The sequence below is a fragment of the Ananas comosus genome, linkage group 1 (genome assembly GCF_001540865.1).
Source record: "Ananas comosus cultivar F153 linkage group 1, ASM154086v1, whole genome shotgun sequence".
Classification (NCBI taxonomy): Eukaryota; Viridiplantae; Streptophyta; class Magnoliopsida; order Poales; family Bromeliaceae; genus Ananas; species Ananas comosus.
Genome location: NC_033621.1, coordinates 2,054,391 through 2,080,315, shown reverse-complemented (window position 1 = coordinate 2,080,315; position 25,925 = coordinate 2,054,391). Strand labels below are relative to the sequence as shown.

The 25,925-nt window shown below is 35.5% G+C and overlaps 3 protein-coding genes across 4 annotated transcripts; 1 reads left to right on the top strand and 2 right to left on the bottom strand.

Moving 5' to 3' along the window:
• LOC109719290 (protein DEK-like) lies at positions 5,080 to 10,791 on the bottom strand. The gene is made up of 12 exons (XM_020245866.1): positions 10,719 to 10,791; positions 9,400 to 9,848; positions 9,271 to 9,304; positions 7,768 to 7,844; positions 7,305 to 7,364; positions 7,103 to 7,213; positions 6,941 to 7,021; positions 6,769 to 6,831; positions 6,143 to 6,578; positions 5,736 to 5,851; positions 5,503 to 5,533; positions 5,080 to 5,415 (listed from the first exon to the last, which is right to left on the bottom strand). Exons 2-12 carry the CDS (start codon positions 9,835 to 9,837, stop codon positions 5,255 to 5,257), a joined length of 1,608 nt encoding a protein of 535 aa, XP_020101455.1. The 5' UTR covers positions 9,838 to 9,848; positions 10,719 to 10,791; the 3' UTR covers positions 5,080 to 5,254.
• On the top strand, positions 16,954 to 19,960 carry LOC109718056. The gene is made up of 2 exons (XM_020244060.1): positions 16,954 to 17,320; positions 19,449 to 19,960. Exons 1-2 carry the CDS (start codon positions 17,047 to 17,049, stop codon positions 19,787 to 19,789), a joined length of 615 nt encoding a protein of 204 aa, XP_020099649.1. The 5' UTR covers positions 16,954 to 17,046; the 3' UTR covers positions 19,790 to 19,960.
• LOC109718044 (glucose-6-phosphate 1-dehydrogenase, chloroplastic-like) lies at positions 19,956 to 24,056 on the bottom strand. Of its 2 annotated transcripts, XM_020244041.1 has the most exons (10): positions 23,730 to 24,056; positions 23,260 to 23,408; positions 23,034 to 23,128; positions 22,660 to 22,774; positions 22,320 to 22,525; positions 21,995 to 22,144; positions 21,782 to 21,902; positions 21,481 to 21,710; positions 20,926 to 21,126; positions 19,956 to 20,485 (listed from the first exon to the last, which is right to left on the bottom strand). In XM_020244041.1, exons 1-10 carry the CDS (start codon positions 23,923 to 23,925, stop codon positions 20,233 to 20,235), a joined length of 1,716 nt encoding a protein of 571 aa, XP_020099630.1. In that variant the 5' UTR covers positions 23,926 to 24,056; the 3' UTR covers positions 19,956 to 20,232. The 2 variants fall into 2 exon arrangements, with proteins under 2 accessions (XP_020099630.1, XP_020099637.1); XM_020244048.1 differs by lacking the exon at positions 23,260 to 23,408 and having other exon boundaries at positions 23,730 to 23,869.

Genomic DNA, 25,925 nt, shown 5'->3' with positions numbered 1-25,925 from the left:
TGGATTCACATTTCCAACTAAGTTTATTTCTACATGAAATAAACGAAGCGGGTAGCGTGCTACCTATCTCTCTCAAAAAAAAAACACCTTTAATCACAACAATTATTGATTAGTTTGTGGTAATGTTGACAATGGATTAGTGGTCCAAGGAAGTGAATATCATTTGATCATTTGTAAAGCAAGAGTGGCATTATTGATGTTGATACTAAACTTTAGTTTTTCTTTTCATATATAGATTGAAAAAAAAAATTTATTTATTCTAGGTTGTATGTTTGTGGGGCATGACATTGACCTTTTTTTTTTTTTTTTAATTCTGACAAGCATGATAAAGATTGAAAGTGTTGGAGATTTAATAACAGCACTTACTTTTTTGTTTTACAATAAAAAAAATGTAAAAACTATATATTAATCAAATTAATATGATCTGCACTACTACGTGTGATTTCTTATGAAAATATACAAAAAAAAATTTTATCGCATTTTTTACTTAGTATTAATTAACTTGCATGTAGGGAGGTTTTTTTTTTTTTCCCCTACTTATATAAGAGTTAATCTTAATGGTTTCAACTTTTAAGAATTACATTCCACCTACAAATTAAACTAATATATCAATCATACTTTGATGAAAATGTATTAGTGACATTATAAAAAGTTCTGTGTTTGTAGCTACTTTCTTATTCTTTTATTAACCAATTATCATATTTCTTTCGAGTCACCTATAAAATAATATATCAAATTCCCTATATTTTGAAAGTTTAAAATCCATCCGAGTCCATTTGAAATGTCATATCCTCAGAAATAGTCAAAACATGAACCTTACATTGAACCTTATTATGATAAATGCGTTCCAATTGATGTTACACAATTTTTGCGATTGATTGGTATGAGATTCGATTTCAGTATATCGAGTATTAGTTGTACATAATTTTTCTAAAAAATAATAACACAATCTTACCATATCAGCTGTAAAATGCATAAGATTCAGAATTTATATAATACATTGAAACTGAAGAGAAAATGAAGGGGAAATATAACACTTGGCCACCATTTATTTCTAATTATACGAGGGGACATTGAACCTGACCTAGATGTGGTCATTTTGATGTAATTGGCTAAGTGAGTACAAATAGGGACTATACATGAGACAAGTGTACTTATTCTTCTTCTTTTTTTTTCTTTTTTTTCCTATTATGAATTTTAATATCTCAGTGCATATATTTTTTTTTTTGAAAGATAAGTAGCACGCTACCCGCTTCATTTATTTCATGTAAAAATAAACTTAGCTGAAAATATGAATCAACTAGGATTCGAACTTGAATCTCAGATACCAACTACATAGCCCTTTGCCATTGCTCTAGGGACGGTCGGCGCCGGTGCATATATTACTTCCATAGAAATAGTGGTATAATAATGCACTTCTCATTCTCCTGTGCCATTTTATTGGTATGATAGTAACATTTTTATATTTCTTTTATCTAATTTCATTAGTCCTTTGTCCTTTCCCACAAAGTTTCCTTATCACAACACTAGTCCTATATATATATATATATAAAATAAAGCAAGGAGTGCTTTTGACACCACAAGAAAGTGGAGGAAACTTCTACACTATCCAAGATGAGAAAATGGCCAAAAGCTTCTCCACATCTAAAATGGGTAAACGGTTGAAGTTTCATCTTGGTGCTCGAACTTTTCAATTTTGATACATAAAAATTTTTTTAAAAAAATTATAGCATTCAATTAGTTCATCTGTAAATCAGTAATACTATAAATCATCCGCCTTTCATTCGTCTTATGAATTAAGATGAGATCATAAATGTAAAGAAGTTTCAAGGACTAATGATGCAAGTTATTCTAGTGATCGGATATAACTAATGTACTATTTATAGTATGAGAGCTCCGGTACTATAATCTCCCTTTCAATCTTAAGGTATTCAAATCAATAATCCACATTTTTAAATATGATTTCGAATATATGAAGTTTTTAGGAATAAATAAGTAAATTATATCAAAATAAACGGTAAAAATTGAATAATCTTTAAAATTTGAGGATAGGATTTTTGAATCCAAGATCAAAGATACCGATATTGATCTAAATAGTTTAAAATATTTTTTATCAAAATTTAAATAAATTTAAATTCTTTTACACTGTTAGACAATAAACTCACCATAGTAGCAATTGATAATTGATAACTTTGAAATAGTTTGATCATAAAGTAAACCATGTCGAAAAAATATAAAATTTTATTTCTAAGAACTTCAAATATCGTAGAGGTGTGAGTTGTTAATTTGAACATTCTAAAATTGAAAGAAGTTCCGATACTATAAATATTATGAAAACCTAGAGCGTTCTGTGTGCGGGTGTATATATATAGTGGGACTTGTGTGCTGTTAGGAGTACGAAGGCCTCCGTACTCCTAAGTTGTTTTCGATGATTAAATTTCTGAATCGACGATCAGTTCCGCTAGACTTGATTTAGTATATTTGAAATATCTAGAAAATAAATTTTACGATTTTTTAATATTATTTACCCAACGATCGAAAGAATTGAAAATGAATAGCTAAAATAAAAATCTCACAAAAATTATGATGTAGCACTAAAATTTTTTATCAGAGATATTGACCTTGCTGTAAATTATATAAAAAAATTTCTATCCAAATTGCATCTGATTTGAATACTCCTATATCGTTTATAAACATCTAAACGGCACACATCAACCATTAAAATTGTTGACTTTGAACTCTTTCGATCAATAGATAAATTATATCAAAGAATTACAAAATTTATTTTCTAAATACTTCAAATACGCCAGATCAAGTCTAACAGAGCTGATCGTCGATTCGGAAGTCTCAATCATTGAAAACGGCTTAGGAGCATGGAGGCCATATGAACAGGGTCGGTGATTTGTGTTGTTTATTGGTCCACCTGAGCAAACAGCATTAAGATTGCTCCTCAGAGAACACTCAACTCAATGTCTCTCATCTTTATGGTACCCAACCTGCTCATGAGAGAGTGTGGGTCTCTCTTCTGTGTTTCCAAGAACCCTAAACCAAAAACATAGGTTGACTAGTATATTGCACCCCTCCACCAGGGTTGGTTGGGGCTTCTTCATTTAGTCCCAACTACACCTTAGTGGTGTGCCCAATTACTTTTTGTCCTCTAGTGAGCCTAGATCTACTTGGAAATTGGATCCCACACTTTTGATGTTACAAACTGGGGATCTCAATGAGTACTAACCAACATACCCCTATACTTTCTTTCTGTGTTCAAGGCCCCCGCGTGGGCGATTAAACACATCGAAGCCCTAAGAAGAGACTTCTTCTGGAAAGGCGGATGCAGCCTCCCTGGCAAAGAATGCCTGGTGGCTTGGAAAAACATTTGCAAGACCAAGAAAGAAGGCGATTTATGCATCTTGGATGTTGCGATCATGAATCAAGTTTTACTGACCAAATGGTGGTGAAAATTCCACACTGCACCTGAACTACAGTGGAATAAGTTAACCCGGGATTTGTACTATCGTAGAAGAAAACCACTGCGGGAAGGCAGATTTTTCAAACCTCACTCTAGCTGGTGGAAGGGCATTCTTAGTTTCAACACCATCTTTAAATGAAGAGCGGCTTTTAAACTAGGAAATGGGAGTACCATCGATTTCTGGCTGGATAGGTCGTGTGGGGAGAAAACTTTGAATCTTGTGTTCCCGGAAGCTTACCTCATGTCCGCGGAGAAAAACTATAGAGTTAGTGACTATTTTACGAGGGGTCGTTGGAACTGGACCAAGATCCTGGGAGCCGAAGTGGGCCAATTGCAAGGGCTGATACCGAACCTCTCCGAACTCGAAGAAAGGGTCTCCAGCTTCTCCGTCGAGCATAGACCAGATACGATCCTTTGGCGTTGGAGTACTAATGGACAGTTTTCGGTCAAATCGGCCTATTTGGCATTGACGGACGGCGGGACGAGAGATGCGCGCGCTACCTACATCTGGAGTCTTAAAATCCCTCTAAAAGTAAAAGTTTTCATCTGGTTGGTCCTCAAGAAAAGAATTCCTACACGCGATAACCTTGTTAAGAGAGGGTGGATAGATGATCCTACCTGCGTGCTATGCGGGTCAGACGAGGAATTAGTAGACCACCGGTTCACCCGGTGTGTATTCTGCAAATTTATCTTAGTGTCGGGGGTAGACGATATTCAGGTCCAAGATCTGGGGAACGACGTGAGCCTTGTTTGGGATAGGTGGACCGGCAAAAAGGACCATCTAAAGAAGCGATCCAGACTTATTGACCTAGTAGGCTGCTGGTGGATTACTTGGAAGGTCAGAAACGATACTTTATTTCGGAATATCCCCCCTAACCCCGGGCTAGCGGTCCACAGACTCAAGCTTGTCGTGAAGGAGTGGGACCTTCTCCTTGCGCCATAACTTCGTTATTTTCAGATTTTTTTCAGATTTTTTTTTTTTTAAACTCTCAGGGCCCGGTTGCCTCACACTTGTAGCTTAATTCATCAGATCAATGAAGGAAGCGGGTTGCGTGCTACCTCTTTCTCAAAAAAAAAAAAAAAAACATGTGACACTTTGTAAGAATCCAAATCCGAACAGAACAAACTTTAAACCAAAGTCAAACGAGGAGAGATGCAGTTACGGTTTTGTTTTGGTTAAAAGTTTTGCGCCTCACCGAACTGAGTCTAAGGAACTTGAGTTAAGATCGGATTAGCTCATAGGAAGTTCAAAATTTCAGCAAAACGAATCCAATCGAATCATGTGAACTCTACCAGGTCTGAGTGAGAACTCAATCTAACTTTGAGTTCAATAGAAAATCCAAAATCGAAAGCTCAGAAACATTGCATATTTGTACAAATACTAATTTGGTGACTCTTGCTTGAACTTAAAAGGATAAGGCTCTATCGAATATAAAAGAATATAAACACACCGTTCTCTGCATGCTTAAGTTTTGGAGAATAACGATTGTTTCACATAATTTAATAAAATGCTAACTACTGACAAACGAACAACTTGTTAGGAACACTGGTTTCAATTTTCACATCTTTGGGTTTTTTCTTTTTTTTTGCTAAGCAGTTCATTATCATTTCAAAAATTCTAAAAATGCAAATATGTTATTATTTACAAGACAAGGTGACTAAAATGCATAAAAATAGAACATTATTAAAATGTTACTATTGGACTAAACTGCAGAAAAAAAGACTCCTATAGAAGAGCAGGGTAAATAAGTTAGTATTTACAAATCACTTGCGCCTCTGCGATGATCAAGCTTTCGCCTCTCCGCTTGCAGGCTCATCAGCTCCCAGTTTATTTTGTTCCTTCGCTTCGTTCTTCGCAGCCTCCTCTGAGAGCCGCACCACCTCTTCCTCTACCATGAGTTTTATTGCATTTTTCCTTGATGATAAATCTCTGTCAAAATGTACCTCTGAAAAAGGAGATTTATAATAAGCAAGGATTTCATAAACAGAAGTAATATTAAGATGTCGCAATCTCATAAACGGAAGAAGCATACCGAGTTCCTTCAGAATGTCATTAAAGGTTGCCTAAAATACAAAAAAGAAAAGAGAAAAAAGAACAAGAATATGTTAAAAAGATATTACATATATGAAACAAGAAAAGAAAATAAATGCAGTTCACCACTGCTTAAAACTTCCCGATTTTGCGACTGCATGAACCCATACAGGCAACTGTTCTAACATAAAGAGTATTATAAACTTGGACAGCCGGAGTAGTTCGTAAGCTAACCGTATTATAATTAACCCTGTACTCCAAGATATGGCATATTGCCTTCCTCACCCTCTCCTTCGTCGGCCCGTACACCTTCATGCCTGATTTGGATTGCCCTTCAGCCATTTCTTTACCTAACATCAGATTCAAATAAACTTCACCTCAAAGTTTAACAACTGCATCGATGAAAGGATTAAAACTAACTCAAACACTATTCTCTAACATATTAAATAGTGTTGTAAACTATTTCTCAATGGTAATAGTTTATACAATTTGGGATTCCGTAGAGCAGTATCGTACCCTACTGTTGGTGACAACCACATGAGTTAAATTTCGAAAACATCAAGATATATTTCTGCAATATTATTTTTGGATGTAATTTATTTTAGAGAAGCAAGTAAAGTCGACGGTTTCTAAAAGCATGCCAGCAGATTTCTCCTTGTTATCTTCTTTGGCAGTTGCCTTGTCCTTAGAAGTATCGACAGTTTTACTTTTCGGGGATTGTCCATCAGTATCATTGGAATCCCCGGCTTTAGCCTGCTTTGGAGAAGCACTTTTTGTTGGACACTTTGCTGTTGTTGGAAGAGGTGTTTTTATGAAACTCATATTAGAATTTGGCTTCTCGGTACCAGCAGAAGCCCCTTTTTCGGAAGGTTTATTCTTTTCGGAATTGTCTTCTTGGGATTCTTCATTATTATCACCGTTTTGATCAGATTCGTTATTCTTTTCCTCGCTCTCAGGATAATTCATTCCATCATCCTCATCAGCAAGGTTAGTCTCATCATTTTCCTCTTCTTCGCCATTAGTTTCAGATGAATTGCCCAAATCTGTTTCAGAAGAATCATCACTCATGTCCCCCTTCTGTAACAATATCAAACGGATAAATGTCAGCGACAAGCCCAAGGTACTGAACAGGGTTGCACACTACAAGTGAGTCATAGAAAATAGTTAAAATGCATACACCAACAAGGAGTGAAGAACAAAATTACCAGAATATACGATATTTAAGATTTGCCGCAAACGTATTATCATGTATACTAGAAAAGTTTACCTTTGATCCCTTGCGGCGTCCACTTCCCGAACTCTTTGATGCAACCCTCTTACGCTTTCTATTCTGTATTGATTACAAAAAGAACTATTAATTAATACATCGAAAAATGGATACCAGAATAGCTAAGGCAAATCAAAAGGAATGTGAACAGATTTTAGCATTTTAGGCAGACCTGCTCTTTTCCAGAATGTGCGACATCAGTGATAGCTTGAGGTGCCTCCAAAAAGTCCAACAAAGACGCAACAAGCTTTCCCTGCAGATATACTCTAAATCTTGTTATTAAAAAATAAATTTTTTTCAAGAACGTAAGACACAGAATAATAAGCCAGTATACCTTCCTAGTATTAATTTTTGCAGCAGGTAGATCGAACAAGTTGCATAGCATGAGTAATGTATCTTTGTTGTATTGATGAAGTCTCTCTTTTACTTTTGCTTTTTCCTTATCCTGTAAGAAAATTGAAAATTTCAAGATAAAACTAAGATAACTAGAGCTCCGTGAGGGAAACGCTCTACGAAAAATCAACTATGTTTTTTACCTCATCATCGCGCCATACGAATCCAGAAAATTGGAGTACGTGACTTTTGCAATCTGCCACCTGCTAAACAGCAATTCGAAGGTCAAATTTCCATGCAAAAGAACATCACAGCAGGAAAATGCAGAGAAGTTGACAGGAAAGTCCAGTTGAAATGTTAGTCGCATCTCAGACGTGATGAGACCTAAATAAGGCTAGTCGTCGTATCGTAGATAACTTGCCTTATTTGGTATGCATGCATACCCATGTCTCATCTGATTATCTTTTAATAAAGGTGTTTAGGACAGTCATCAAAACATAGATTACGAGTTTGAAGGAAACAATCGTATGCTTCGGAAATTAACCATGAAAATGACCAGCATTTCAAGGTTATAATTAGTAATATCATAACAAGTACAAAGTTGAGCAAATCAATCAGATGACTAACGCTACTGATAATCAGAAAATCAATGCAATCATCTCCCACCTTTCCACGCCTTCTGAAAAGGATCTGGTGCAGCAATTTAAGATCTGCAGGCTTTTTCTTTGCTAACTTGTGAGCCACTGAAACCAAGAGTTAAATATTCCACAGGGTTTTATAATGAAAAAGAAATAAAAAGGAGCGAATAAAAGCAGGAAACAAAATTATGAGGTTAAAAAAACAACTTGAAAACAGAAATGAGATAGTTAAAGCCAGCATTTTGGAAGGCACGATTCAAATATTAAAGTGAATTTATCTTGTCTAGATTGCACGGCTATCGACTTGTCGAGACAGGTGTTAAATGTGAAATTTTCGCAACCTTGTAAACCTCACACATGTAATATGGTATGAGGCTGATTTTAATAGGGAACCAACCACTGCGGTGTAAGCAAAGACCTCAATATAACTAGTGGGGAATAAGGAAATACAGACACGACAAAAGGATTCCGTGCCTCTGTCCATGTTTTGAGCAATTTCAAGGGACGCTCTATGAACAGGTGTCTACTATTCGTTCATTGCATATCTAATATGCTCTTCCATATTCTTGTCATGTCCATCATATGCGATATACTCTTGCACGCCCATCGGATGCTTGTCACATGCCGTTTCATCGGCCATCCAGTACAAGGCTGCTAATATGACTAGGGGTTGGTTTTTCACAGACTTCTATGTCGTAATCTAAGTGGCCATCGAATACAAAACCAAATTGTCGAATAAGTCGAACCCAAGATTTGCTTTTACTTACTATTACTATTTTTAGTTCTATATATGTAATGTTAGTTATCGTCCATTTTTTAGGTATATAAGTGAATCATGACCTACAAAGTTCCTAAATGCGGATAGAAGAGGAACATTTGCTTGTAAAATGAGTAAACAATGATGACAATCTTATTTACATGTTTTTCCTTCTGATAAAAGGAAGTTTGATGGAGGACATCAAATAGTGATTGGTTATTTTTATCCAAATTATGATGCACTTTTAACTGAGATGAAAAAAAGTGAAAAACTATATCATTCACTTGCGTCAAAATGTGTAACATCCTAATTATTTAAGAGTTTGTCAATAGTAGAAATGTCCGTGTTCAATCCATACCATTGACGTCAATATCCATAGTGCTATCGGCCTTAGGTCATTTCGTTATAGGGTTGAGCATTATTTAGTCTAAGCCGACTTGCCAAACTTGGCCACGCCATTTTGGTAAAATTTGTTTGGTTATTTAATAAGTTTGTTTGCTTCATTCTTAGATCCAGAAAATTGTTTGGTTCAGCTCCCTAAGGCTAAAACCGATCAATCCGAAAAAGCCGACCTACGAAACACGTGTCTGCACTTCGTCTGAGTCAATCCAAGCACATCCTCTAAAAAGCAGACAAGTGTGATTCCTGGGTCGGTTAAGCAATTTGATTGTCGTTTTTAACGCCTTAGGCCCTACGTCACTGCTGTTTTTACTGACACACATCCTGTTAAAAGTACTAAATAGAAAGAAAAACTGCAGAAGACAGAATCTATACCATTCGGTATCTCCTTCAGAGGAGTACCGCGGCCCTGCAAGTCGTAACATCAAAAGAGTAGTTAGTGTGATAAAGAGTCCTCCCGAAAAACGACAATCAGAGAAAGGGGAAATAATGTAGATGCAGAACCTTCTCAATAAAGAAAGTCTTAGTTGGTCGCTTTTCGACAGCATTCACTAGTCTATCCACGGTTCTTCTCTCTCGCACTGGTCGGTCACTGTAGGAACTCACGGGAGTCTTAAAAGTTTCCTCCGAATTTGTTTCGCATACTTTGTCGCCTTTTACGTTCTCTTCCTCATTAACTTTCTGTGATTGTGATCTTCTTTTGTCTGCCACCTCTGGATCAGAAAGGCAACCAGCATTCTTAGCTTCTTTGGCCGCTTTGTCGTCTTCCGCATCCGCCATCGCCACATCATTGTCGTTTTTTCGACCTTCCACTTCTTCATTGACTGCAACAGCTGACTCATCATTTCCTTTGCCGATTTTAACTTCAATTACGTCCTTCCCGCCAATATCTTCGGGCACAGTCATCGCCTCCTTTTCGGATGCTCGAGCCTCTTCAGTCATATCCAGCCAACCTTGAGGATATCAATGCGAAAGCAAGACAAAAAATTCACAGACAAACATGATCAAAGATCCAATTTTTAAACTAAAAACAATCCTCTAACTACGACTAAATTGGATTGGCTTTATTTGTTGCATTTAACTATTCCGTGGTTGCTATTTCATTACGCTCAAGGACCTCGAGTTTATGTACTTTGTGACCCCACATACTTTTTCAATAGGAGATCCTTATGGAAAAGTATAGGGCGCGGCAGTTAACTCCCGCAAGTAAAACCACAGGATAGTAAAGTGCAAATGCGATCAACCGTGTAGAAACAATTTGAGGTTTTTTTTTTTTTCCTTAAATTAAAAGCAAATTGAGAAAATAAAATTGATCAGTTACAAATCAAACAGTGGAAGGAATACCAAAATCTCAATCTAATTGAGGGGAAAAAACCAAATAGAAAAAAACTTCATCAAATCAACTCCATCAACTTCGATGCTTTTCACATTGAAGCAAGAAACATCAAAAACTAGAGAAAAAAATAGGTCCAAAGTAATCAAAACCACTAAAGATGCTGAAACACAAAAAAAAGAAGAAGCATGCAGCAAAGTTAAACTACAAAAATTTCTCATCTTACACAACGAGAAGCAACAATGACCAAAAACTAATGAGAAAACACTTGAATTAAAGCCTCGAAAACTCAACTTTACCACGAAAAAGAGCTGATACCACCTAAAATCGAATCCTTTCGCAAAATTTCAAAAACCCTAACGACATGTAGCGAATTCGACACCAAATTAAGCAGCTTTTGAACCAGAAAAACACCGATTAACCTCAACTGGTGGAGAAAATCGGCAAAATTACGCAGCAATACCACATTTTGAAAGGTAAAGTCGCTTACTTGAGGGATCGATTAGAGCCCCGGGTGGTGTAATCGAGAGAAATGTGAATGGGGAGAGCTCCCTCCCTCTCTCTCTCTCTCTCTCTCTCTTACTCTCTCTAGAGAGAGTGGGCTTTGTATAGAGCGAGGGGAGGGAGCAAACAAAAAAAGTTTCCGTTTCTCGACACGTTGTGGAAACACTTCGTGGACCCGGTGTATAGACCAGGGACTTTAAAACTTACAGAGGAACAACTCGGTGCGCCTGGTGTATACATGCACTTCATGCTTGTTTGGTCACTTTTTATATTTCATGTTGCATTGCAAGTTCAATTATATTTTGTTTACTTTGCTTTAGTTATATTTACATAATGTATTTGGATTCAAGTGCTATACTGCAAAAATACAGTAGTTGTATAAAGTAATTCTATCTAAAAATAAACTTATCTTTTCGCCAACATTTAAACAAGGTAATCCACGAGTTGTATTACCTTAGAAGAAGACCTTTAAAGGAGGGACGATCTTTTAGACCAACCTCCTTTCGGTGGAAGGGAGTTCTAGGGCAGAAAGATATTTTTAAATGGGGTATGTTCTTTACGTTGGGCAATGGGTGTAATATCGATTTTTGGTCCGATCGGTGGTGCGGAGAAACCACCCTACTATCATTATTTCCGGAGGTTTTCCTTTCAGTGCCCCGCAAAAATTGGCTAATCAATGATTGCTTCAGTAGCGACGACTGGTGTTGGCACAAGATTCTAAGCAGCGCCAACACTGCTGACCCCAGGATAAATATATGCATATCGGCTCTTAAGGAAAGGATCTCTAATTACAGAGTTGGCCAAGGAGCAGACAGTTTGGCTTGGCGGTGGAGCACCGACGGGCGGTTCACCGTAAAATCTACATATGCTGCACTGTGTGATGGGGGTACGAGGGACTACCGCTCTAAGGCGATCTGGAGGATTCATATTTCTCTCAAAGTGAAAGTGTTCTGCTGGCTCGTCCTCAGGAAGAGACAAATTACTGCGGATAACCTGCTAAAAAGAGGATGGGCTGGCAACACGACTTGCGTGTTGTGTGGGTCCGGAGCAGAAACTGTGGATCATCTTTTCTCTCGGTGTGTATTTTTTCGATTTCTTCTGGTGAAGTCACTGGCGGACGTTGAATCAGAGGACTTGAGTGACGACGTTCTACTGGTATGAGACAGGTGGAAAGGACGGCAGAGGCCACTATCCGCTAGCAACGGTCTTATTGGATTAATAGTCTGCTGGTGGGTTATATGGGAGAGCAGGAACGAAGTGATTTTTAGAAAGGCACAGGTGGACCCCTTAGGTACTTTACACAAAGTCAAGCAGCTAATATCTCTGTGGAAGAATCTCTAACCAATACTCTTCTTTTTTTTCTTTTTTTTTTTTTTTTTTTTGACCACCCCTGAGGCCTTGCTGCCTCACCCATGTAGCTTAATTCACCCTCTGAATGAATGAAGCGGGTAGCATACTATCTTTTTCTCAAAAAAAAAAAAAAACTAAAATAGAAAATAAATAAGATTTTAATTTTTTTTAAGCGATCTCGCCGTACTGGGGGGTCTATAATATCAATGTCATAAATTTCATCAAATGCATCAAATTTAATTTTGAAGCTTCTATTATAGAATTTTAATCTTTATATATAAATGGTTAAATGCGATTCATAATATTTTAAATAATTTACATATAATTTTGTTTTAAAAAAAATCATTATATAAGTTATGTTTAGTCCAGCGGTGTGACTAAAACGCAATTTAGTTGAAGAGCTCCTCAATGAGTTTTCATTCAGACTGCTTAATAGGTTATTTGATTTATTTCATATGTGAATCTTAAAGATCTATTAGGTTTAAAGTTTTCTATCCAAATCTCAATATTGTATTGAAAACGGCAGATTTAGAGGGAGCCGTAAGATTAAATGAGAACCGTCTTATTAAAATTTTATTTTTTGTATGACTGCGTCGCTTATTTACGTGAGAAACTCAAGGTTTCTTAAAGATGCATATCTTTGCCGCTACACGTGGAACCGCACAAGCGACTATAAAATCCAAATGACCGCAATTTTTGTGCACTGCAAAAGACAGTATGTAACACGCAACCAAACACCAACATAAAGTAGCAAGTAGTCTAAAAAATAACAATTTTAAAAGATTTATTATATTTATTATTGATTACATGAGAAAAGAATTATCCAAAATGATTCATGCTTAAACTAATCACTTTTTATGGAAAATGTCTAATTATTTAAATTTAAATTTTTGAACTTCTAAATTTGAGTTTTTGAGGATCCAGGTGTACAGGGGTGGTCCATGCATCGGTAGAGGCCAATGCATACACCGAGAGCTCGGAAATAATAATATTTTAAGCAGAGACGCCACCACGTCAGCAAGAAGGCGCTCATACGTTACGCATGCAACGGTCCAGAAAAGGACAGTGGCCACGGTGGCACGTGTGAGGCGTGTGAGGCTCACGTGTGTAGCGCACTGCGCATACCCCTAAAAGAGATTACCCCCCTCACCTATTACGTATTTTGAAAAAGATTCTTAACTTTTCTTATGTAAATAATAATGTTATACAAGCAATTCAAAGGTTATTTTTTAATTTTTTTACTTAAATTATCTTAGGCAAAACTCTTTTTTTTGTCCTTTTTTTTAAATAAAAATTTTTACAGAAAAATAAGTGCAAAGTGGATAATAAATTGTTTGTTATTTATCATCTATATAGTGTGCATGCACTGCAGGATAAGTAATTCATGACGTCAAAAAAAAAAAGTATTGTCTGATATATCTAATTATATATAAATAATGTTAAAAATAAAAAATAGAAAACACGATATGAGGCCGTGTTTGTTAAGTTATTTTTTTTAAAAAAATTAAATTAAAAATAAAATGTATGCTGATTCATTTTGAGGATTTTGTATGGGTGGCAGTCACTGCATCTTTTGGATTCGCTGCATTTTTAGTGGGTAAAAAATTGTATGGAGCCCCCGCAACTATTGGTCATTTTGAAATACCCCCCTCAACTTTTTTTTTTTTGGTTTTTTGAGACCTCCTCAACTTTTGTTTTTGAGCTTTCATACTTAATTAAGGTAAAAAATTTATCAAATTAAATGACATTATTAGTTATGAATGATTAATTGATCTAGTTTTATTAGCTAAAGAGAGAGAGAGAGAGAGAGAGAGAGAGAGAGAGAGAGAGACTAAAGTCATTAAATTTAGTACCATTCTTAAATATTTTGACTAAACTTACTTATTTCTAAAAATTAGAAGTTGAGATGCTGAATCCAAAAAAAGAAAAATGATGGGGTCTTTGTACAATTTTTTCTTTTAAATATTTTAAGTCCTGTAATAAATCAAGCAACTCTTTTATAGATTTAGTGAATTGTTCACTGTATTTTTTTTTCACTCATTAAATGCAATATTAATGAATTTTTGTATTTCTTTTTTTATCAAGTACATTTGGGNATCCAAAAAAAGAAAAATGATGGGGTCTTTGTACAATTTTTTCTTTTAAATATTTTAAGTCCTGTAATAAATCAAGCAACTCTTTTATAGATTTAGTGAATTGTTCACTGTATTTTTTTTTCACTCATTAAATGCAATATTAATGAATTTTTGTATTTCTTTTTTTATCAAGTACATTTGGGGCAATTTTGAACTTTGACTTTTTCTTTGTCCTCATTCTAAAAGCTGAGATAATTCAATGGGCAATTAAGCCATTTGGGTTTTAGTATAACATAAGGTGTTAGGAAAAATTAAGATAAAAAAATATAAAACTTATCTTAATTATTACCTATTTGAATCTAACTAGCTAATCTCTAAAAATTTTGATTTTATTACTTGTTCTTTTAACTTAATTGATTTAAGCTAATTAGTGGCTCTTTAATTTCAAAATTTATGTGAGTCGTTTATCTTTACTTATATAATCATAAATTTATTAAAATAAGTAATTAGCTTAAATTTTATAACCAACGAGTCATCAAGTCACTTTAATCAAACAAATTAATTAAAAGGTTGGGTGCTAAAATTAAAATTTTAAAAGATTAGATAGTCTAATCAAAATGATGTATAATTCAAATAAATTTTATAAATATACTAAATTGGCTTCTTTTGTTGCCTAGCATTAATTTCATTGATGAAAAGATGATCTCAAGCTATTTTTGAATCCACCCATGCTCTAAAAACACAAATTGAAGCCTATATATTATGTGAAAGAATAAATGGTTAAAATTTTAAAAACAAAACTTATTTTAACTGCATATTCTCTTTTTAGATTGGAAAAAAAAAATGACACCAAAAATTTCGCCAAAATATATTGACTTACAATCTATTGGTCATCTTATTATCAATAAACTTAACATCAGATTAATAAACAGACCAATTTAACGAACAAGCCAATTTGACATACTATTTGTCGGATTATCGGTGCTAACCATTAATCCCAAAAGCGCGATCTGTTAGAAATATACAACCAATTCATTTAAAGCGTACAGATACAGAACCCATGAATATCGACTGTAACTTGGCCTAACCAGTCTCACGTCATGTTGAATATGACTCGGCCCAGTCCAGCCTCTCGCAATTTTGAATATGACTCGGCTCAATCTGCTCTTCCACCGCAAGATAAAATGCTGGTTCTTTTTAAGCCCACACTATTAAGGTTTAAAAATTATTAAGTTTTTTTTTTTTTTTTTTTGGTAAAAGCTAAACACAAAGCACATTGAACAGTGATAAGCAAGTGTGGGATGTTGTCCTAACATTGCCCCCAAAATAGAAACATAGTAATGCAATAATAATTCAATTACTTGGACCTTATTTCAAAGGAGTACATGAAGGATAGGTGGGGTAGGGTTGAATGCAAAGGAAAGTACTCTTTCTTAGGTTTTAAGGATGAGACAGGTGGCACCCCTGACATGGTGACACGTGTCCCTCTTGTGATGTTGTAGCATGGTGAAAAGGAGTAGGCAACCAACCAAACCAATGGCTTAACTCCATCACCATCTTTTCACCTCCCCTCCCCTCCCCTCCCCCTCAATTTCAATGGCTTGTATCTCTACAAGCATTGCCCATGTAAATTAAGAGACCCTAAAGATCATTTAATTTACATGGATGCATACATCTTATATAGTTTCTTGCATAATAATAATAATTAATTAGCACTTATTGTATTTGTTAAAACATCTCAAAAACCCTCTCCTACATGTTTGGCTGTTTAAGTTAACTATATCAGAGTCAGTTCTAAATTCCTATATTTTTTAAAGTTCAAAAATTAAATTTCTATCGATTCTGTTTTTCATGTATACGTGTATGTGTGTGTGTGTTTAAAGCTTTTATAGTCTTATGAGGATGAAAGTCTTTGTATTCATAAGTCATTTTCGATACTGGAGCTTTTGAATCGATGATCCATACCGTTCAGTATGATTTAGAGCATTTGAAATATTTAGAAATTAAATTTTGTATTTTTTTAAATTTATAATAAAGCTCATCAAGTGGATAAAATAAACGTTTAAAATCGAACAACCTTTTAAAAGTAGAGGACCAAATTGTTCAATTCGTGATCAGAATTATTCATCATGATCTAGTTAGTGAATAAAACTTTTCATCAAAAATTTAACTAATTTTAAATTCTACACCGTTAAATTAGGGAATGCCCTATACCAGCAATTAAAATTATTAATTTTGAGTTTTTTTCCCTATCACAAGGCATATAATGTCCAAAAATTATAGAATTTAATTTTTAAAATATTTAATCTGTAAATTATGTTTAACGATATAGATGATCGATTACTAAGCTTCATCATTGAAAATAACTTATAAATACGAAGACGGTCATATTCATAACATATACACACACTTCAGATCATCAATTATTTGAGAATTGTTCTAACAAATTTATTCTAAATTATGATCCATTTTCATTGTTAGGAATGAATTGCAAGGGTAGAGAATTCAAAGTTTTTGACTTTTAAATTTATTTGAAACTATATTAATCTATTGTGGCTTTTATGCATTTATAATCATATAGATAGATATGCAAAATTTTTACAACAAATAGCATTGCTAAGTAATTATTTGCGTGTTTTCGCACATCAAATTAAACCTTACTATATAAAATAATTAATTAATAATTCTAGTAATTTTGTGTGTGCAGTGGCATTCTAGTGATTCTGTCAAAACACGAGGGCATTTTTGTATCTAACACGTTTATAAGTTCACGCACGGTAGCTCGATCTCAAAGTCTCAGTTTTTCTCTTCGATTGTCCAAAAACTAAGTTGCAGAAACAACTCAACAACAAACAAACAAGCAAACAAACAAACAATAAAGAGTAGAAGATGCACGAAATCCGAGGCGGCGGCCCCGCGTTGTCGGCGACGGCGGCGGCTGCGGCGGCGGCGGTGGCGGCTGTGTTGCTCCTCGCCAGCGTAGTTTGTTCTGCGGCTGCGACGGCGCAGCAGGATTCTACTTTCATGCATCTCTCGCGCGCGGAGCTCGCGCGCATCGCGGGATACGGCGAGGAGAGGCTCTCGTCGGTGCTCGTCACCGGCGCGCTCGTCTGCGACGCCTGCTTCCTCCCGGGGCCCCACCTCCGCACCTCTAACATCCGAGGTTCGTTCGTTAACTGTGATCGTCGTAATTTTCAAACCTTCAGCTCTTATACCATGTAAAATTATGGTATTGTTCATATCAAATTTTATAAAATAAAGTTGATATTATAATATTGCTGATATCAAATTTTATAAATAAAGTTGATATTATAATGTTGCTTTTGTTTTAATTATCTAATGCATGATTAAGCTTATCGCCCCTTGAGTTTCCAATCCTAATTTTACAATCCAAATAGAAAAAAAAAAAAAAAAAACTGAAAAAACGAAATTAAATTACGTATGCAGTAGTAATTACTTATTCAGTACAGAAAAAAATTATGTTGTAATTAAAATCTATGAGTTTGATTTTTTTTCTTTACTTTGGCAATGACTTAGTATTCATAATTTGATAGAAAACATATTTCGCCTTTTTCGAAAGCCGCAAATGGCATATCGCGCTAGAGATTTGATCACACTCGAAAAAACTACTGAACAAGATATTCATGCATTTGAGCAAGTCTTTGTCACATATAATTGATTAAAATATATAATTATGTTATCCAAAATTTGGACATCCAAAATCTAATTTATTGGCATGAGTCATTTTTTTGATCCTTAATGGAATTATGTAAATTCCTATTCTTATTGATAAGACCCGTTCATTAGATAGGTGGTCTTTATCCCTTGGTTGGTGGGTGAAATTGAAGGAACTTGAGTTGCATCAATGTGGACCCATAACCAAACAAATAATATTTGAAATTAATTGGGTTAATATTTTTGAAGTGATATTTTAGTTTTATGTAGTTATTAAATTGTCCAAAGCAAGATTAATTAGATGAATACTCATTCAAATAATTTGATAGTCCTTTCTATAATATAATATGATATAATGTGGGGGAAGGAAAATTTGGTTGGAACCCCCGAAACTAAACATGCTTCTTTGCATCATACAAAATAAATTAAATGTAAGACCCAAAAGCATAAGCTGTGGTTACCAAAAATGCACCTTCCTAACTTATATTGGATGTTTCCGAATTACGGTTTAGTTTTTGCTAGAATTGTTTATTGTTTAAGATACAAATTTCTTGTATTTACGGTATTGTACAAGAATTTTCTGCGTACTGTTTAATTTCATTGCTCAAGGAAAGATTGGATTGGTATCGGTTGTTCGACACTTCATTTTAGTTGACGAGGTGTTTGGTTTCTCAGAAAATCCTACAAAATTGTTATTCAAAAAACATATAAAAAATAATCTTTTTCAGAGTTTTTGCTTTCTAGATAAAATTTGAAAAATAAAAACATTATTTTTCCGTAAATCTAGAAAAAAAAAAGGGAACAAAAAGAATAGAAAATACTTTTTCAAACAGAAAATTATTTTCTTGGATATTTAAGGCATGTTTGGTTCACTTATTTTAGATTATGAAATCGAAATGAAATTTATTGATTCTGATAGTTGTCATTTGTTTTTTTTCAGTTCTCATTCCACTCTGAACTGGAAATGGCCAAATCCATTTATGGCTTAATCCGGTTTTGAATTTCGGAATCGCTCATGCCAAAGTAAACTATTTAAAATCCTTTTTCACCGACACCTATCTTCTCTCCCTTCATCAGTTTTCTCTATCTTAATCAAAACCCTCGCTCAAAAGTCTAAATTTTTATTCCAATTTCTATTCCAATAATAAATTAAATATTTTTGGATGATCCGTTATTTCATTTTTTATTTTTCATTTCAAAACAATTCAATTTTATTTTTCATTCCTATTCCAATTATAAACCAAACAGCCCCTTAGCGCTAGAGAGGTGCCTTAAATGGTTATTATTTATTCTAATTAAGTTTAGATAATGAAGCCACACATTTAAGTGGTGAGTTCAAGATCAAGTACATGACTAGTACATGACAAAGAGTGGCAAGAAAGAGAAGGCACAACTCTTGGTATGTCGACAGCATACCAAAAGTATGTTAGGCTGTTAAGTTTTCAACATGGTTTAGTACACGGCATTCCTTCAAAATACTAGGCAACTAAGCAGGAGAAAAAAGAAAAAAAAGAAAGAAAAAAGAGATCAAACTTTTAGTTTACATGTGCCTTTCTCTTTTCTTTTCCCCACTTAATAGGAATAATCATATAGCAATATGTCCCCCTGATTTACAGGTGCAAAAGTGGCAGTTGCTTGCGAAATCGAAGAAAAAAGGAGAAAGATCAACTGGGCGTACGGAACCACCGACGAATACGGTGAGTTCATAGTCGACCTCCCTTCGCACCTCCACGCTATCCCGAGGCTCGACAAGGATTGCGCGGTTAGAATACTTCATATTCCAAATGATTCACATTGTCGACCGACCTCGCACGTAAACCCGAGACGTATATGGTTGTCTTCGGTAGGGAACAGCATTCGGGTGTACACTACAGGAGCCGTACGACTGAGTAACAAACAGACACCTGCCAACGCGTGTGCGAAGGCACGAGAAGGCGATAAAGAAGATGCGTACTGAATTAGATGTATAAATGATAGCGTGCTACCAATCATGCATACGTATACATATGTATATGAAGAGATCTTGTACTAATAAAGCACAAGTTCTTGTGAATGTATAAATGTATCACATACTCGACAAACAAAAGGAAAAAGAGAATTGCAAACAATATACTCGAGTTCTATGTTTCAAGTTCTTGGGCATCAAATTGTTTTCACACTGATTCAGAAATTACAGTAGATACAGTATGTTCTTAAACCTTCGACATTTTTATGCTCTCGCAGAGAACTATACAGCAGAAAATTCAGAATCAAAACAAAGAAATTGTACAAAGACAAAACAGTAATTGCATGATCTAGTATATCGCCTTTATAATGGGGGCAAGCAAAAGAATCTAAAAAAAACATAGGGAAGGACATGGTGCACCGGTGCAGAAGATTGTATTTGAGACTAAAATAAGACTAAGTGCCGTCGCTGCTGAGATCTCCCCAGCGCACATTGTACTTGGCAGCAAGATAGTGTGCTCCAACTGGTCCTCTGCTCCCATACGGGTATAGCTCCGGTGCGACCTTCCTATTTTCTAATTCTTTAAGCAATGGTGTAAAGAGAGCCCAAGCTGCATCGAGCTCATCGCTTCTGATGAACAGTCGGTGTTCTCCTTCAATCGCATCTAGGAGCAGCCTCTCATATGCATCTGGTATCTCTCGTGGGTATCTGAACAGATAGTAGGTGAGAGAGAGAGAGAGAGAGAGAGAGAGAGAAGTTTTCTCAACTTAGATTTTCATCTATGTTAGATGTGGGCGGTGTGACGTGTTACGAAATTTTACAAGTATAGAATATATTTAAACATAGAAATATCTTATCTATATATTTAAACATAGAAATATATAGATAAGAGAGGATTTCTCTGAGGAAGGGGATTCAAAAATAGAGTAGGCTGATTGATGAGGCTTCAACACACTAAAGTAAACTGATGAGGAACTGGATAGCAGGACCCTAAGGTCTAAAAATGTATGATAAGCAGTAACAAGTGTATACATGTCTATATGGATATGCAGATATTGTGTGCGTAAATAGAAATAATAAGTATATATGTACGTGCCAGAATATGCCATGTAGTCAAGCACTCCATAAAACTTAAAACAGTGTCTTACCTCTCGGAGTAAAGTAGATTCAAATTACTCCTGTCCAGTCTCATGCTCAGCCCTGGAACCTTATTGTTTATCTTCAGATATATAGCTTCATTGGGTTGCACATGGATCACAAGCTCATTAGTTGCTTTGTCCAAATCGGTTCCAAAAGTGCGCTTGTACAAGTTGCCAGGTACGTGCCTGAACTGAACCCTAATCTCTGCCCTGAATTGATAAAAAAGAAAAAAGAAAAGAGACACCACATCTTTAACCAGCACCTACTGAACCAAACATCAGCACTAAACTATAATAGGCCTTTTACGCACAGATCCCTCTGAAATTATGCATATTACATATATAAAATTTTCAGATATGAAAAGTATGATTTCTTATAAAAATAACCACATTTACATTGAGGAATCACTGAATTCACAGGGGAAACATTTTGCTAGCAAATGGCTTCTAAATAGGAGCATTTTTGGCAAGTAGAATGGCGTAAATGCAAGAAATTATATATTTTTTTTCTATTTTGCAGGTATGTAAATATAATGATATCTCTGTAGGAAAATGCAATCTTACCGCCTAGTATGTAAGGCTTTTCCAGCTTTCATTAAGAAAGGGACACCATCCCATCTTGCATTGTCAATGAAAAGAGCAGCAGCTGCAAAGGTCGGAGTGAGACTGCCCTTCGGCACGGTTGGGTCATCAATATAAGCTGGGTAAGATTTTCCACCCTTTGTATGACCTTTATATTGTCCCACCACAACATCGTCCAGTTGCAATGCCCTCATAGATCGTAATACTTTTACCTGAAAAAGAATCCCATCTGATTCAGAAGGTAATATATTAATGGGATTATAGTAGTTTTTTTTATCAGGACCTTTTCATTTCGAATGTCCTCAGCATCCAAACTGACAGGAGTTTCCATAGCAAATAAAGCTAATATTTGGAGCAGATGATTCTGCATAATGTCCCTAATGATTCCGTAGTTGTCAAAGTACCTGGAAAGGAGGAGGAAGCAATTGAATAATGTGCTTACTTGTTAGTTACCAAAATTGGTTATATTAAACAGGAGCGCAAGAATAATACGCACCCGCCCCGACCCTCGGTTCCAAAATCTTCAGAAAATATAAGTTGAACGTTCCTGATGTAGTTCCGGGACCATAATGGTTCAAAAACAAGATTGGAAAACCGAAGAACTGAAAGGTTTTCAACTAGCTCTTTTCCCAAATAGTGGTCAATCCTGCAGTAATAATCACAAAATTAAATAACCAATGGGTCATAAGGCACAGTATGATCTCAATATCTTGACAACATGCACATTTGCATGCTAAAACTAGTAATGATCGACAACAACAACAGTTATACTTTTGTAACCGGCGAAAAAGAAACCCACAACTAGCTATCTCATTGTATACCTGAAAATTTGATCCTCGCTCAAGTACTTCTTAAGGCAGCGTGTAAGTTCTGCAGATGACTCAGAGTCACGGCCGAACGGCTTTTCAACTATGAAACGCGTCCATCCAGTCGGAGAAGAAGCAGAACGGCTTGCACTTCTCACCACATCGACAAATATGTTTGGCGGAATTGATAAGTAGAATAACCTATTTGGTAGCTTGCCTGCCTGTTCACTAGTATCCAATTAGATGATCCTTTTAAGCCCAGCAATGAGTATAAAGATGTCGACAGTAAAATATGTTTCCACTTAAAATATGAATGTAAAATGAGAAGTTAACGCTCGCAGTTTCATTTCGTTACCTCTTTTTCTTTAAGCTTTCGGTCCAACTCGGAAAAATCTTCCTCTGAATTGTACTGCCCGGATTGATAAAAGCACCTCTGCAAGAACTGCTCCATCTTGTCGCCGCAGTTTTCGCTGTAAACAATCGAGAAAATAAGGGAAGTTTAATTTTAAAGTATTTTTAGTTGCTCTCGACTCTCGAGCATGTGAATACGGGAAATTCTAGAAATATGCATACATACTATCAGCATCGACAAAGTTATTCACCAAAACTAAATAGATCAGAAGTATGGTAGTGGTCATTTTTCGGTAGCTAATGAGAAAACGTCGTCTACAAACAACTAGAAAAATACGGAAGGTAAAAGATAGTTGATAAAATTTTTGAAAAGTGTACCTCTCATCAATTCTACAAGTCAATGTTTTGCTTATCATCTCTCTCAGCTCTTCATCAGTTAATTTACGACGAGCGTAACCGAAAACCGTAAAATGCTGCATAAGAACAGATAAATCAAGCTAAAAATTACCGCCATTCGCAACGAAAGTAAACATATATCTATTTGTATAACAATTGAAGAATCGACGATAGTTTAAAGGAAAAGGCAACAATGCGACGGCGAAACCTCAGGAAGAAAATTATCGTAGAAAAGAGCGAAAAGTGCCGGAAAGATCTTCTTCCTCGCGAGGTCTCCGGAAGCTCCTACAACAGTAATGCTAACAGTGCTATCCACAGATTCTAGTCCCCCCATTGGCTGTTTGTCACTAAGCACCTCTGCATCACATATAATTTTTTTTTTTTTTTAACTCCCCCAACTAATCAGTGTATTACAACAAGTGCATTAATTTTGAACTACAGAATTTTTTAAAAAAAAAAACTAACTTTGAACTCTTTTTTGTAGATTTATGTGTTCAGAGTAATTTAGTGATAAATGCACATTTATTAATTAGCATGATCTCATTCAATGACAATTTTTTTTTAAAAAAAAAAAAGCATCAAAATAGGAGAAATAACAATCTACAAAGAACAAATTAGTGCCACAATCCAATTACAAGCAGCCAAAAAAAAAAAACGAAAAATCGCACAGAAATTCACCATCCTTCAAGGAGACCCCAATTAGCGGGTACCCATTGGAGGATCTCATCAGAAACCCCATTTGCGAGCTCCTACGGGCCCCGAATTGGGTCCTCCTCCTCCTCCCCCACCCTGAGAGGCGAGTCCCCCCATTGTTAAAGGGGGAGGTCGATGAGGCGATCGAGAAGCGAAGAGCGTAGTGGGAGCACACACTCATCGATCGAAACAAACCCTAATTTTGGTGAACGAGGATTAAGGGAGAGAGATAGAGAGAGAGAAATCGACTTTCTCAGTTTTTTGCGCGAGAGAGATATTTCGAGCTGTGATCACGACACTGTAGCAGCGGATAAGAGGCGCGTAGGACGCTTTGAAATTCGCACGGTGTTGATATGATAGATGGGGAAGTGTGATCGCGCGGGGGATTGCTTTAATATTCGCGACGCCCGTGATGAGATCGCACAGTGGCACCAAACAACTTTAGCGCTCATTCTTTTTTTTTTTTAATATTAATTTTTAAATAAAATTTAAAATTTGTGTCATTGAAAAATGGTGGATCCGTGGATGATGGGTTGTTTAAAACTTGTATGCCTAGAAATTTCATTTGGCAAATAATAATAATAATAATAATAACAATAATAATAATAATAATAATAATAATAATTATAGATCTTATTCTCTTTTTTTTTTAGTAAAAATGAGGAACAGCAGTGCTGTGACCCAAAGGAGAGCTTCAGCTACCTCTCTATGTCATTATGTGTCGCGCAAAAGTTTGTTGTAATAAGAAACAAAATCTTTATTATTATTATTATTATTATTATTATTATTATTATTATTCACCTATTTTAGAACGGCAAATTACTGTTGGAAACCCAAAAAATTAGCTATTTGAACAAGCTATAAGAGCCCATTGGACTATTGGCCCAGTAGGCTCAAATAGCATATAAATGTACATAAAAAATGGTAACATTGATTCCAAAAAATAGGAGTTTGTTTGAAAAAACTCATTGGCTAAATTATATAAAATCCTCCTATCAAAACTTTATTTTTCACTTTTTTACTCTGTTATTTAAAAATCTACACTTTGCCCCGTTGTAAAATGAAAAATGTTCACTTCGACCCCCTGCCGTTAGTAATCTGTTAGGGTTCCATTTATAAAATATTATTATATTTTTTTTATGCCAAAAATATCCTCAACCTTCTCTTCTATGAATATGATGAGGGGCAAAATTGTGAGGGGCAAAATGATTATTTTGCCATCATAGTTCACACCGTACCCCCCTGTGAACATTTTTTATTTTACAAGGAGGCAAAGTGTAGATTTTTAAATGACAGGAGGAGAAAGTAAAAAAATCAAGTTTTGACGGGGATATTTTTTGTAATTTAGCCAAACTCTTATAAAACATTCAAATAACTGTCAACATTACTTAAATCAAGAAACAGTGTAATTTTTAGAAATTAATCTTCGGCACCTTACTGGTTATAGATGAATTCGTGATATGGAAAGGAAATAAACTGAGTTTTGCAGATCTAGGCGACATAATTTTTTTAGTGAGGGTTGTATTCCCTTTGTTTTTTTTTTTGTTTTTTTTTTTCTCTTTTGCTTCTGTTCTTTTTTGATTTTTGTTGTTTTTTTTACTCATCTGAGGTCTTCCTGTTTCAACTTCTGTAACTTAAAGATGAATTTGAAATTACGCTAGATAAATAATATCGCGAATGGCACTAACTCGTGTTTAACGTATTGACTACGTCAAACCAAAGGGCGTGAGATTGACTCGGACTTGGAATGGTAGCGAATTCCGCGTTGCTTCTTTCTCTGCGCGGGGCCCACACAAAAGTACTACGTGATCTCGTGCAACGCTTACATGCATAATACTCCTGCGGGCCCCACTAGAAGCTGGACACGTGTCATCACATAGTGGCTACTCTCATCAAAGCATGTTCGGGCTCACACAGCTCAACTTCCCCCAAGTCCTGGTCATAGTCCACTCTACTGATCACTTTTTTTTTTTTTCTTTTTTTTTTTTATTATCCCCTTAAACTTGTTTCTTTAACCTATATATGAACCACTTCTTGTGCACACTCTCATTATCTTTGAGAAAGAAGAGTTTGATTAGGGGGGAAAATAGGAAAAGAAAAGAGTTGAGATGGAGATGGGTCTCATGAAGCAAGTAAAGAAGAAGCTCAAGAGAGAATCATACACCTTATTTACTCTCTCAC

Coding starts and splice junctions, on each gene's coding strand:
- LOC109719290 (XM_020245866.1), bottom strand. CDS start 9,837: ATGACTGAAGAGGCTCGAGCATCCGAAAAGGAGGCGATGACTGTGCCC. Junction 9,305..9,399: donor AGACTTTCTTTATTGAGAAG/GTTCTGCATCTA, acceptor TACGACTTGCAG/GGCCGCGGTACTCCTCTGAA. Junction 5,534..5,735: donor ACAGGGTTAATTATAATACG/GTTAGCTTACGA, acceptor TTTGTATTTTAG/GCAACCTTTAATGACATTCT.
- LOC109718056 (XM_020244060.1), top strand. CDS start 17,047: ATGCACGAAATCCGAGGCGGCGGCCCCGCGTTGTCGGCGACGGCGGCG. Junction 17,321..19,448: donor CCGCACCTCTAACATCCGAG/GTTCGTTCGTTA, acceptor CCTGATTTACAG/GTGCAAAAGTGGCAGTTGCT.
- LOC109718044 (XM_020244041.1), bottom strand. CDS start 23,925: ATGAGTGTGTGCTCCCACTACGCTCTTCGCTTCTCGATCGCCTCATCG. Junction 23,409..23,729: donor TGGGGTCTCCTTGAAGGATG/GTGAATTTCTGT, acceptor TATGTGATGCAG/AGGTGCTTAGTGACAAACAG. Junction 21,903..21,994: donor GGAACCGAGGGTCGGGGCGG/GTGCGTATTATT, acceptor CCTCCTTTCCAG/GTACTTTGACAACTACGGAA.